The sequence below is a fragment of the Sinocyclocheilus rhinocerous genome, unplaced genomic scaffold (assembly GCF_001515625.1).
Source record: "Sinocyclocheilus rhinocerous isolate Xijiao unplaced genomic scaffold, SAMN03320098_v1.1 scaffold2911, whole genome shotgun sequence".
Lineage (NCBI taxonomy): Eukaryota > Metazoa > Chordata > Actinopteri > Cypriniformes > Cyprinidae > Sinocyclocheilus > Sinocyclocheilus rhinocerous.
In genome coordinates this window covers 3,400-16,961 of record NW_015644341.1, presented here as the reverse complement: position 1 = coordinate 16,961, position 13,562 = coordinate 3,400, and the positions used below count along the sequence as shown (strand labels likewise).

General features: G+C 37.0%; 1 protein-coding gene across 1 annotated transcript in view; it reads left to right on the top strand.

Moving 5' to 3' along the window:
• LOC107758135 (mucin-17-like) overlaps positions 1 to 8,399 on the top strand; it is a 35,614-nt gene extending 27,215 nt beyond the window's left edge. The window contains exons 15-23 of the mRNA XM_016575804.1: positions 600 to 726; positions 897 to 926; positions 1,164 to 1,276; positions 1,772 to 1,904; positions 2,011 to 2,150; positions 5,136 to 5,259; positions 5,398 to 5,556; positions 5,981 to 6,143; positions 8,001 to 8,399. Coding sequence (XP_016431290.1) covers positions 600 to 726; positions 897 to 926; positions 1,164 to 1,276; positions 1,772 to 1,904; positions 2,011 to 2,150; positions 5,136 to 5,259; positions 5,398 to 5,556; positions 5,981 to 6,143; positions 8,001 to 8,089 — 1,078 coding nt within the window. The 3' untranslated portion in view covers positions 8,090 to 8,399. The remainder of the gene's footprint in view (positions 1 to 599; positions 727 to 896; positions 927 to 1,163; positions 1,277 to 1,771; positions 1,905 to 2,010; positions 2,151 to 5,135; positions 5,260 to 5,397; positions 5,557 to 5,980; positions 6,144 to 8,000) is intronic.
• The last annotated feature ends 5,163 nt before the right edge of the window (positions 8,400 to 13,562 follow it).

Sequence of the window (13,562 nt, the reverse complement as noted above, 5' to 3'; positions counted from 1 at the left end):
CACCAAATAATGTTCTTTTTAGCAACGTCATATGACCCCTTTAATAGAATGGGATTAAATACATAAAGGATATTTGTGTTGTTTAACATTTAATTATTGCAGGTTTGCGTCATATTCTGAGTTGCATTATTTTTATTCATTTTGAGGAATACTGAATCTGAGTGTTTTTTTTTTGTGAGTGGGATGAATTAATGCATATTCATATTTATTTTAGAACTACAGTAACATCTTCTGATTTCTGTCACCATGGCAACACCAGAGCTGTCAATCAATAAATTGGAAACAAAGTAACTTGCGTTACTTATTTGAAAAAGTAACTCCGATATTCTCTTGTAAATTAAAAAGTAATGTTACTTTACTAGTTACTTGAAAAAAGTAATCTGATTACGTAACTCACGTTACTTGTAATGCGTTACCCCCAACACTGGTTCTAAAGGAATAATTCAGACGGAAATGATCATTTATTCGCCCTCATGCTTCTTCAAACCCGAATGACTTTCATTCTTCAGTGAAACAGAAAAAGAGACGTTTAGCAGAATGTTGACGCAGCTCTGTGCCGCAGAGGACAGAAGTGAATGCATGTGCTGGATCTGTTGTAGGTGGGTGGCGTTCGAGGGCCCCGGGCTCTCGGGTCAGCAGTATGTTCTGGAGAAGGGTCTGTACGGAAGCCCGGAGGACTGGGGCTCATCCCACAGCCGGATCTGCTCGGCCGTCCCTGTGATTCTGGTGAGAGTCATGATCTGGCGGCTGCTTGGAGAATATGAGGGACTGATGATGTTTGATGAACAGAGACACATTTATTTTCTGTAGCTGGAGAAAATAGAGGCGCTTATGATTTTATAACTGGAAAATAATGACCCAAGATCAGTTATTTATGTGTATATTTAATATTTCAGGAAAATCTGGAAAACTCCTGCTACTTCCAGGTTTGTAAAAGAAATTATGATGATTATTTATTTATTATCCCTATTATTATTAGGATTCTTCTACTTCTTTCTTCTTTTTGTTCAGATTGTTCTAATTAATAGTTTATTTTGAAAACCATTGTTATTATTTCATTTTCCTATTATTGTTTTATATATATATAATTTTGTTCTCATTATCCTAATTTCAGAAGGTCAGGGTGAATGTTAATATGGAGTGTAATTTTGTTAATGTAATAGATTGAGCTGTTCTCTGAGTCTGGATTCGGTGGAACATCTGTCCTGCTGCAGGACTCGTTACCCACAATCCCCGGCGGCTTCAGTGTGCTCTCCTGCAGGGTTCATGCGGGCAGGTTCGTTAGCTCTGTCCTGTCATCAGTCTCTGTCTGTGTGTGTGTTTCTGCTCTCACATAAGTGTGTGTGTGTGTGTGTTTCTGCCCTCATATGAGTGTGTGTTTCTGCCCTCATATGAGTGTGTGTTTCTGCCCTCATATGAGTGTGTGTTTCTGCCCTCATATGAGTGTGTGTTTCTGCCCTCATATGAGTGTGTGTTTCTGCCCTCATATGAGTGTGTGTTTCTGCCCTCATATGAGTGTGTGTTTCTGCCCTCATATGAGTGTGTGTTTCTGCCCTCATATGAGTGTGTGTTTCTGCCCTCATATGAGTGTGTGTTTCTGCCCTCATATGAGTGTGTGTTTCTGCCCTCATATGAGTGTGTGTTTCTGCCCTCATATGAGTGTGTGTTTCTGCCCTCATATGAGTGTGTGTTTCTGCCCTCATATGAGTGTGTGTGTGTGTGTCTGTGTGTGTGTGTGTTTTTCTGCTCTCACATGAGTGTGTGTGTGCAGCTGGCTGGCGTTCAGCGGCGAGTGTTTCTCGGATCGTCAGTGTGTTCTGGAGGAGGGTTTTTATCCTGATCTGAGGATGATGGGTTTCTCTGAGCCGGACGCATCAGTGCTGTCGCTGCAGCCCACGGGACTCGTGAGTCTGTTTCAGACGCATCACATGTGACTCTGCTTCATCAGAGGTGTGTGTTGTGTTCTGACAGCTGAGTGTGTGTGTTTGTGTGTGTGTGTGTGTGTGTCAGGAGCTCTCGGTGCCGGCGCTGCTGCTGTTTGAGCGCTCTGGACTCAGAGGACGGAGGACGCCGCTGAAGACGGCTTCGGTGAATCTGCAGCTCACACACAGCTGCTCCAGAGTCTCATCTGTGCTGGTGCTCGGCGGCATGTGAGGAACACACACACACATTCATTCATTCGTTCGTTCGTTCATTCATTCAGTCATTTGTTCATTTGTTCGTTCATTCAGTCATTCATTAATTCATTCGTTCATTCAGTCATTTGTACATTCAGTCATTCATTCATTCATTAATTTGTTCGTTCATTCATTCAGTCATTTGTTCGTTCAGTCATTCATTCATTCATTCATTCATTCATTCATTCAGTCATTCATTCAGTCATTTGTTCGTTCAGTCATTCATTCATTCATTCATTCAGTCATTTGTACATTCAGTCATTCATTCATTTGTTCGTTCATTCGTTCAGTCATTCATTCATTCATTCATTCATTCAGTCATTTGTTCGTTCAGTCATTCATTCATTCATTCATTCAGTCATTTGTTCGTTCAGTCATTCATTCATTCATTCATTCAGTCATTTGTTCGTTCAGTCATTCATTCATTCATTCATTCATTCGTTCATTCAATCATTCATTCATTCATTTATTTAGTCATTCGTTCATGCGTTCGTTCGTTCAGTCATTCATTCATTCGCTCACTCGTTCGTTCATTCATTCATTCATTCGTTCGTTCATTCATTCATTTGTTCATTCATTCATTCGTTCGTTCATTTTTATTTGTTAGTTTGTTAATTCGTTCATTCATTTGTTGATTCATTCATTCATTAATTCATTCATTTATTTAGTCATTCAGTCATTCATTCATTCATTCATTCATTCAGTCATTTGTTCGTTCAGTCATTCATTCATTCATTCATTCAGTCATTTGTTCGTTCAGTCATTCATTCAGTCATCTGTTCGTTCAGTCATTCATTCATTCATTCGTTCATTCAATCATTCATTCATTCATTCATTTATTTAGTCATTCGTTCATGTGTTCGATCGTTCAGTCATTCATTCATTCGCTCACTCGCTCGTTCATTCATTCATTCATTCATTCGTTCGTTCGTTCATTCATTCATTTATTCGTTCGTTCATTTTTATTTGTTAGTTTGTTAATTCGTTCATTCATTTGTTGATTCATTCATTCATTAATTCATTCATTTATTTAGTCATTCCTTCATTCATTCATTCATTCATTCATTCACACGATACTGCAGCATTCATTCATGCTTCACATCAGCATTTAGTTCTAGAGTTTGACTATGTGCTTTTGTCATTATTATTGCTTTATTTCTTTATATATTCTTAAATACTTAGCTTTAATTGGTTTTTGTCATCAGTTTTAGGTTTAATAATTTTTTTAGCTTTTAGCTTTAGTCATTCGCCAATATTTTATTTTATTTGAGATGTATTTCTGTTAGTAAAAATAATTTTTGATAGTTGTAGTTTTAGCCCACAATAACAAAAACTCACCTACCAGTATTATCCGTGTATAACTGAGATTCTGTTATAGTTATTGAGATACTATCATAGTTTTTATTAATATTTTCAATTAGCTTTTATTTTTATACTTTCATTTTAATTTTAAGTTAATGTTTTAGTAATTTTGTTGTGTTTTATTTGTTTGGTGTTTTGTAAAATATATCTGTGTAGTTTTTATTAGTTTTTATTTAACTTTTAGTTGTTTTAGTAAGTTAAAGGGCACCTATTATGCAAAATCCACTTTTACATGGTGTTTGAACTGAAATGTGTGTTGGCAGTGTGTGAACACAACCACTCTACAATGATAAAAATTCACCCACTCCTCATTTTTTAATCCCCATTAAACCAAATCAGTCTCACTAGGCCTGCCGTTTTGATTCTCTATGCATTGTGACATCACACTGCATAGGCCCCGCCCACAGCCGCTGACTGACAGCCCTGCATTGCTATAGTTCCCGTCCTCAGCGGTTGTACGCTGTTCTCCATTTTCTCCGCGCTCGGGTCGCTGTAATGTCAACAATGTCTCGCAAGCAATCCCGATGCTCTGTGTTTGGATGTAAGCAGCGTTTAGTTGATTCTGATAAACGCTCATAGTCACAGTTGTAAACATGACGGCTTTCTTCTTCCATGAGGTGAGGTGGTTTGGCTTCACGGCAACTTTGTTTCCAGGCAGAACGTTAAAGGGGACATCGGATGCAAAATCCACTTTTACATGGTGTTTGAACTGAAATGTGTGTTGGCAGTGTGTGAACACAACCACTCTACAATGATAAAAATTCACCCACTCCTCATTTTTTAATCCCCATTAAACCAAATCAGTCTCACTAGGCCTGCCGTTTTGATTCTCTATGCATTGTGACATCACATTGCATAGGCCCCGCCCACAGCCGCTGACTGACAGCCCTGCATTGCTATAGTTCCCGCCCTCAGCGGTTGTACGCTGTTCTCCATTTTCTCCGCGCTCGGGTCTCTGTAATGTCAACAATGTCTCGCAAGCAATCCCGATGCTCTGTGTTTGGATGTAAGACTAAAACATAAGAGTCTTCATTTTCTCCCAATATCTGAGCTGCTGAGGACGCAGGGGATTACTCATCTCTGCTCATGTGCTGCTCATGTTTACTGGTCTCCATGAACACAGTGATTCAGTGTTTATATTCGGCGGATCTGCAGGAAACGAGTCTCAGTTTCTGAGTATGTGAGAGTGGAAAAACTTCAGTGCTGCGTCAGATTCAACAGAGTCGTGTGAAACGCTCACGTTCCTCCAAACGCCACAGAAAACCCTGAACAGAACAAGCAGTACATCCAGCACAACAAACACATGCCAACAACACTGATTTACTTGATATTTAAGAGTGCTGTGCATTTATAGGATTAGTACTGTATTGTGCATTTATCTTACTGGAAAGAATTGCATTAACACTAAGATAAATAATGTGTAATAATGTGTAAATTCTTAAATTAATTTAAAATAGTATTACTGTTATTCATGAATTATTCATTTTATTGTAGTCTAGTGAGTATTTGCTTGTTGAGACAAGCAAGAAAATTGAAGAAAAAAATTAAATAAAAATGTGTGTGTGTGTGTGTGTGTGTGTGTGTGTTGATTGACAGGTGGGTTCTGTACGAGGATCATAACTTCAGAGGCTCTCAGTTGCTGCTGAAGCCCGGCGCTGTTCCTGATTGGCCCAAACTCTCCTCCTGGCTGCGAATCGGATCGCTTCGGCCGCTCACACAGGTGAGAGGCTCCGCCCACTGCAGCTCCTGTGGCGAATCATGAGCGCTGGGGGCGGGGCTATCAGAGTGTCTAGAGGAGAGATGGATCAATATTTGCTGTGTATTTGAGTCTCACAGTGTTTGTGTTTCACTGGCACAGAAACAAGTGAATTTCCGTCTGCGGAGCAAAGAGGCGGGGCTACTGATGTCCGTCAGCGGCTCATTGGACGACATCAAATTGATGCGTATCCAGGTGAGCGAGGAAACGGGCGGAGCTGAGCAGATCTGGACCTATCAGGACGGTCAATTACAGTGCAAGGTAGTAATTGAAGTTTCAGCGACCCATTACACAACTCAGCACTTTTCTGCTTGTGTAAATTATTTATTAATTATTCAATTACTACTAAATTATTGTGTAAACTATGGTTAAATTATTTAATTAATATATTTGTATTAAAATGCATTATTCATAAACTATTAATAATATTCACTTTATTATTGTAACTTGAGAAAAATAGCAAGAAATGTAAAGAAAAAATTAAAAGCTATGTATTTGTATGTGTTTTTATATATATATATATAATTATGAAAATATAAATTTTATTTCTGTTTTTTGCTTTGTAATTGTACTGTAATTAAAAGTAATTTGTGTGTGTGTTTGTTTGTCTGTGTGTCTGTGTGTCTGTGACTCTGTGTGTCTGTGACTCTGTGTGTCTGTGTGTGTGTGTGTGTGTGTGTGTCAGTGTCTGCTGGATGTGTGTGTGGACGTGAGTTCTGGTGTCCTGATGTCCGGCAGCAGAGTCGTTCTCTCCGCTGAACCTGGAAAACCGCAGCAGCTCTGGAGCGTCACGAGCGACGGGATCATCCAGAGCCACGCCAGACCAGAGCTCGTGCTGGAGGTCAAAGGTCAGAGAGATCCATCATGTTCACATCTGATCCTCAGGATCTTTTGAGGAGCGTTTGTTTCCAGAAGCTTTACTTTCACTGTTCCTCAGCGGAGGAATGATCTTCACAAGCCTCCAGAACATCTCACATCTTCTGAGGAGCCTTTATTTCTTCAGCTCTCAATCACTGCATTATATGTTTGGAGCATTTCAATCTCATCTTATTACTGGAGATATAGAGCCACGACTGATATTTAGATCATTTTATGTCAGTATCTGCTGCACTATTATAAAGCTCTCATTGATTAACATCACAAGCATCAGAATCTCATCATAGAAATATCAGCTTCTGCACCAAAATCATATTTTTGCTCAGTTTGAGTCTCTGAATAAAACCGAGCTGTTTTTTCCTCCATATTCTCACTACATCAGACTATGAAAGCCTGACGATCAAATATAACGCATATGCAAACTAGTTTTAATAAGTCTGTTTTTTTTAATTAAGTGTTTTCTTTAAATGACTCTGAGGAACAAACGAGTGAATCCTGGAAGAGATTGAGCTGAATATAGTGGCTCATAAATCCACATGACTGATGCTAAAGTGTTATTTATCAGCAGGAGCGCAGGTTAACATGAGCCTGTAGCGCCACCTGCTGGATTCACACACAACCTGCTGATATATTCACATAAAACCAGCTCCAGTGCTCCTCATGAACACACAAACCAAGGCTAATCAACTCAACAACCAGAGAAACAACATCATTTAACATGATGACATGCTTGTGTCATATTTCACATGAAGCACTGAAAATAAGTTATATTTGGCAGAAAGAAAACAAAGCATTGACATCTTTTGCATTGACACATTTAAGCACTGCATGCAAAAAAAAGTCACTTGTAAAGTGTAATATAGTGATAAAAATCATGACAGTATTTAAAAAATTTTATAATAATAATAATAATTAAAACCCACTCCAGTTAAGTTCAGTACCAGGAAAACTTGCATGACAATCTATTAATTAAATGATTTAAAATCCACATTTAATTAACAGGGCGAATCTCATAAAGAAATGTGTGTGTAATATTCCACAGATATTATATTTTGCAGAAGAAAACAAAGCATATTTGGCGAGCCATTATTATTTATTCATTTATTTATTTATTTAGCATTGTGACATTTGTCATTTAAACATTTAATGCAAGAAAATGTAATTCTTAAACTAATATAGTGACAAAAATCATGTTTTCAAAGAAATTATTATTAAAATTATTTTAATGTATTAATAATAATAATGTTAGATTACACTTTATTTTAAGGTGTCCTTGTTACAGTGTAATTATACATTTAAGTACTGAGTAATATTAATTAACTACATATACTTACTATATGGTTAGGGTTTGACTTACTTGCATGTTTAATTAAATTGCATGTTTAACATACATAATTAATTATTGTTATAATAGTACGTACTTGTAATATGTGTAACAAGGACACCTTAAAATAAAGTGTTACCAATTGTTCATTTTTTTTTTTTTAAATAGTTATTATTTTTTTAAATATATTTTAATATTATTATTATTATTTAGAAAACAATAATTCAAAACCACTCTAAGTTTGTTTAATTACATGATGATGTATTAATTATATTATTTAAATCACATTAACGGCCTGAATCTCATTAAGGAATTCCTGCATAGTATTTCACATAAAACAAAATATTATATTTTGCAAAAAGAAGCTAAGCATATTTGTAGAGCTATTGATTGCTATTTATTTATGCCATTTTGCTTTATGTCATTTCAGCAAAAAAGAAAACTCAACTTTAATACAGTGATAGAAATAATGATCTTTTTATGATCTGGCTCTGGTTCTCTGCAGGAGGTCAGCAGTTCGACAAACACCAGATTATCGTGAATGAATTCCACCCAGACAAGCTGAATCAGCGCTGGTCTCTGGAGATCCTCTGAGCTGCGCCACAGGACCCACTGCTCTGCTGCGGAGCTGCGCCAGGGGGACCAGCGTCCTGTGAGGCAGCTGCACCAGGGGGACCATCAGCTGTGGAAATCTCATTCTCATGAGAGCCAGTGTATGGAAAATGACCGTAATCAGCTGGACGTTGTATTATTTTTATACATGAACTCTCAGATCGACAGGAAGAGCACATAATTGAACAATAATAACTGTTTTATTTTGTGTAAAGTGCATAAACGTGCCTGTGTGGACACTGATCTCAGCTGTATTAAAACACAAGGCGTTTAGAAAATGTGTTTAAAAAAATGTTTGTTGTGTTCTAATCACTGAGACGTGTGATCAGCTCTGTGCTGATTGGCCCGCGGGGATTGGCTGGCTGCTGATTGGCTGTCAGGGGATTCTGGTTGTTTTATGGTTGAGATGCTTCAGACAGAAGCCTCTTCTGCAGTCAGCACAAACCAGACCGTATTTATCTGCATTCAGAAGAGCCACGTCCAGGAGTTATGGAGTATTACAAAACCATATAATAGTGAAGCCAATTTTAAAGATACACAGTTGTTTCTCAAGAGTTCTGACTTTATTCTTGTAATTCTGAGAATTATAAATTGCTTGATAATATAAACTTGCAATTCTGAGAAAAAGAGTTGCAATCATCTTTTTTTATTTTTTTATTCCGTGGCGGGGAAAAAAATAAATCCTTGAGTTGCAAGAGAATTGGGAGGAAAAAAGTCAGAATTGCCGTTTTTTGTTTGTTTATTTTGTGGCGGAGATAAAAAAAACGAACAAAAATTATTTTAAAATCAGTTACTGGAATTTATTATTGGACTGCGCTGTAAAAAAAAAACAATTTTTTTATCTTGTCTTGTTGACTTGTGTGTGACGTAAAAAATGAAGTTGAAATTGGTTTTGAGTTATTATTTTGATGAGTTAAAGTAATGAAAAAACATGTTGTCATGCAGTGTTATTAGAGTTAATTAAATCTAAAACAATAAAAAGATGTGGAACAGAAAAATAACATTCAAAATATTAATTAAAACTATAACAGTATCTAGATAAAATATTGCTGCCATGCTCCTATCATTTTTACACTGCACATATATTAATTATAATGTATTAAAGGGATAGTTCACCCAAAAATGAAAATTCTGTCATGAATTACTCACTCTCATGTCGTTCCAAACCTCTAAGAAGACAATAATAACGACTTTATTCAACTATTCGTCTCCTCCGCGCCGTTTTGGAGAGTATCACATACGTAAACAACGCATGTACGCGGATACGCTGTTTACGTTTAGATCAAAGCGTAAACAACGCAAACGTAAACAGCGTATCTGCGTACGGTGCTGCTGACAGAACAGTATGTGATTCTCTCTAAAACGGCTCTATAGGGTGACGTGGAGGAATAAATAAATTGTTGAATAAAGTCGTTATTATTGTTTCCTTTGCGCTCAAAAAGTATTCTTGTAGCTTTGTAAACTTACGGTTGAACCACTGATGTCACATGGATTATTTTAACATGTCCTTGCTGTTTCTGAGCCTTGATCATGTTAGTATCCTTGCTGTCTATGGGAGCGTCAGAGAGCTCTCGGAATTCATCAGAAATATCTTAATTTGTGTTCCGAAGATGAACGGAGGTCTTAAGGTGTGTGTGTGTGTGTGTGTGTGTGTGTGTGAGAGAGTGTGTCTGTCTCTGTCTGTCTCTGTGTGTGTGTGTGCGCGTGTGTGTGTGTGTGTGTTTGTGCACTGGTGTTCCGAGGGGTCACACAGAATGCGGTTTTGCGTTAAGAAACGCGAGCAGTGTAATGTAAAAACACATGAGCTGCGTCCCAAATGACGCACTTATGCACTATGTACTCAACCATGTATAGTATGGCTAAGGTTATAAAATAAGGTTATTTTGTCATTCATAATCGGAGTCTGATAGCCCCTCCCCCTTGGCTACGTAATTAAAGCTGCGACAGTTGAGTTCATGAAGTGTCCAACATTCCACACTTCATTTTTTCGGTTATTTAAGTGCATCATCCGGGTATTTAAAGTGCACTTGTTCTTTTTGGAATTTTCAGTGTGAACGCACTACTCGCACTAGCTATACTACAGAACGCCACAGACTATGGTTATATGCACCTGTGGTTTCAAAAACTTATTTTAACTTACCGGTATATAGCCTACTTTATTTGTCAGAGAAACAAGTGCGCAACCATCTTCCGAATTCTGTCTTTGACCTTCTGTTTTGCGGTAGCTCTATCCACAAAGAGCAAGCGCGGCCATCTGTAAAATTTGATGTGTCTAGCTTCCGGTCTCATCCACATATTTTTTAGCTGTACAAAACCGCTGGTTTTGCTGCTTGATATTGCAAACTGGTGAGTCTTACCACATTTTTCTAATCTTAATTATGAACACACTGGTTTGTAGTGCAAACAGTATTAGCGTTTACTGCACGTCGTTATTCTTCTGGTTATTTCCCTACAGCGGCTAATGAACCAGAAGTCTCGCCCATTCATAGAAAACTTATTGTAGAGTTAAGGAAAGTTATCATGTGCATTGTAATGTTGGAAGCAGATGTCATAACAAATGTTAGTAGACTGGGAGGATTTTGATTTCTCTCACATCAAAGTCCAGCCACATATTAGTTTAGAGCTGTTTAAACGCTGCTTGATCTGTGCAGATTTCTCTCCTGATTCAGACCAGAACACTGACTCACTGGAGGAAGCGTTATTATGGATTATAGACTCGTGTTTTAGTTAAAAACGTCTTAATGCTGGATTTGTCTCAGATTTTGTCTTCTCCAGATGTGAACTGATGGACTGGAGTGCTGTGGATTACTTGTGGATTATTGTGATGTTGTTATCAGCTCTCGTTCTGACGGCACCCATTCACTTGCAGTGAGACACTGATGCAATGCTACATTTCTCCAAATCTGATGAAGAAACAAACTCGCCCACATCTCGGATGACCTGAGGGTGAACACATTTTTTAGCAAATTTTCATTTTTGGCTGAACTGTTGCTTTAGAATACAGTAAAATGGCCAAGCGAGCACAAAGAGAACAGAAGCCGCTGATGATTGAGAGGCCATCGCACACACACAATGACCGAGGGAGCTGATTAAACCTTGTGTCCAAGAAAATCAGGACAGAGCAGAACAAACAGACGAACAGATTCAACCTCCCATCCACATGAGAATCAGATGAGATGAAGAAACGCTCTGCATGCTTTCTGGTTTTAGTGTGGCGTTCACACCTGATATAATGCAGGAATAGAGTTTAAGACAGACGCAGACGCTGAGATGAAGCTGTCAGCTGCTCACAGACACAGACGATGTAATGAGCGCTCAGTAATTAAACTCAAATCTTACATAAGAAACTCAGCGCCAGCATTCAGAACAGAACACAGAGACCGCCATCTGCTCTGAGCTGATTCACCACAGCTATTTATCCTTGCAGAGATATCAAAAAATAAAAGGTCTGTTTTTATCTTTAATAACACAAATATATTACAACAATCAGTTCTTAAAGTAATGAATGCAGTGTGTCTTTAATGATAAACGCATTTTTTAAACGCTTTATTTCAACCGAAGTCGCATAAGACCCGCCCTCTTCTGCTGGCCTCTGAGAATCAGCCAATGAAACGCAGCGTCTGTTTTCAATCAGCCAATCAGATGAACATGCATCTACTTATTAATTCAGTATCCAAGGAATCCTGTTTCTGCCGGCGGAATAAAACGTATAAAAAAGTCATTGCGAGTTTTTATCACACAATTCTGACTTTTTGCGAGATATAAACGTAGTAATTGTACATAAACTCACAATTGTGAGAAAAAAGTCTCAATTACCTGTTTTATTTTTTATTCCGTGACAGAAACAAGAAGAAAACAAGAATTGTGAGATGTAAGCTCAGAATCAGGGTTGATTAAAATTAATAAAAACACTTTTGTTACTTGAAATAAATATGAACAGAAACAGAACAAAATATAAAAACCTTAAACTTTTTTTTTTCAGTTAGTTTGCAACGCAACATTTCATCAGTTTTCACTGATGTACAAAAATAACAAAAACATAAATATGCTAAAAAATTAATAACTAAGAAAAATGAAAAAAACAAAATGATTTAAATGTTAACTATGAAAGCAGAAGATATGAAAATAAAATCTAATTCAAAATAGTAACAGAAGCAATATTTCTAATTGCAAAATTACAAGAAACTCTGAATAGATTTGATCATTTTAAGATGCAAAGACTATTGTATAAGTTTTAAAATATGTATTTATTAATTAATTGTTTTATTACCAAAGCAGAATCTGTAAGAATAAATAATGCAATGATTTAAGAGTTAAATAGAAATGCTATGATTTTGCACCACATGGTATTCATTAAAGTAAAAGCATGTAAACATCATAATGAATGAATAGCATGGAATATATCAAGGTACAATACATACAATACATTCATTTCTGTTCCACACGCCATGCAGCTCATATAATATAACGCATTCGATTCACTGTTTAATAAAGCAGCTCTTTCACAGAAGATAAACATGAACGAACATCCAGCAACCGAGAAACAATCAGACAATAAATATTACACTCTGACAGCAATATTAACACTGGTGCACACAGATAATTCCTCTTTGCTGACCAATTGTCATTTTTAAGGCACAAGAGGAGCATAAAATCCAAAGAAACAACCATTTACAGAACATTTATGCTGAAATACTTGCAGAAATCCGTGGCTTTATGGTGTACAAATGTCCAAACGTTCTTAAATCGAGAAGCATTTCATTGAGAAGCAAAACGATTGAAGATATTACGGTTTCTTTGTTTTCTGAAAAACTGATCAAAGTTGTGTTTAAGCTTCAATTTTCTCTCAGTTGTAAGATATACTGTAAGCACCGAGATCTGAGAAACACAAGAAGAGGAATTGTGAGTTACAAGGAAAAAGTCAGAATTGTGAATGCAAGTATATCGTCTTTATTTTATATTCTGTGGCAACTCAGAAATATACAAAACAAAACAAAACAATAAAGTCATTTTTGACTGCAAACACAAGTGTGTGGATTTGGAAAAATCCCCAAAAAGTACAAAAAATGTTAAAAAAAAAAAAATTTGGGGGGAGGTTATAATGACCTTGTATATTAGCTGAAATCTACAAAACAAAACAAAACAATAAAGTCATTTTTGACTGCAAACACAAGTGTGTGGATTTGGAAAAATCCCCAAAAAGTACAAAAAATGTAAATAAATAAATAAATAAATAAATTTTCTCAGCTTTTGTCTTCTCCGGATGTGAACTGATGGACTGGAGTGCTGTGGATTACTTGTGGATTATTGTGATGTTTTTATCAGCTCTCGTTCTGACGGCACCCATTCACTTGCAGTGAGACACTGATGCAATGCTACATTTCTCCAAACAAACTCATCCTGATCTTAAGCACATTAATTGTCATTTTTGGATGGACTGTCACTTTAAGAATGG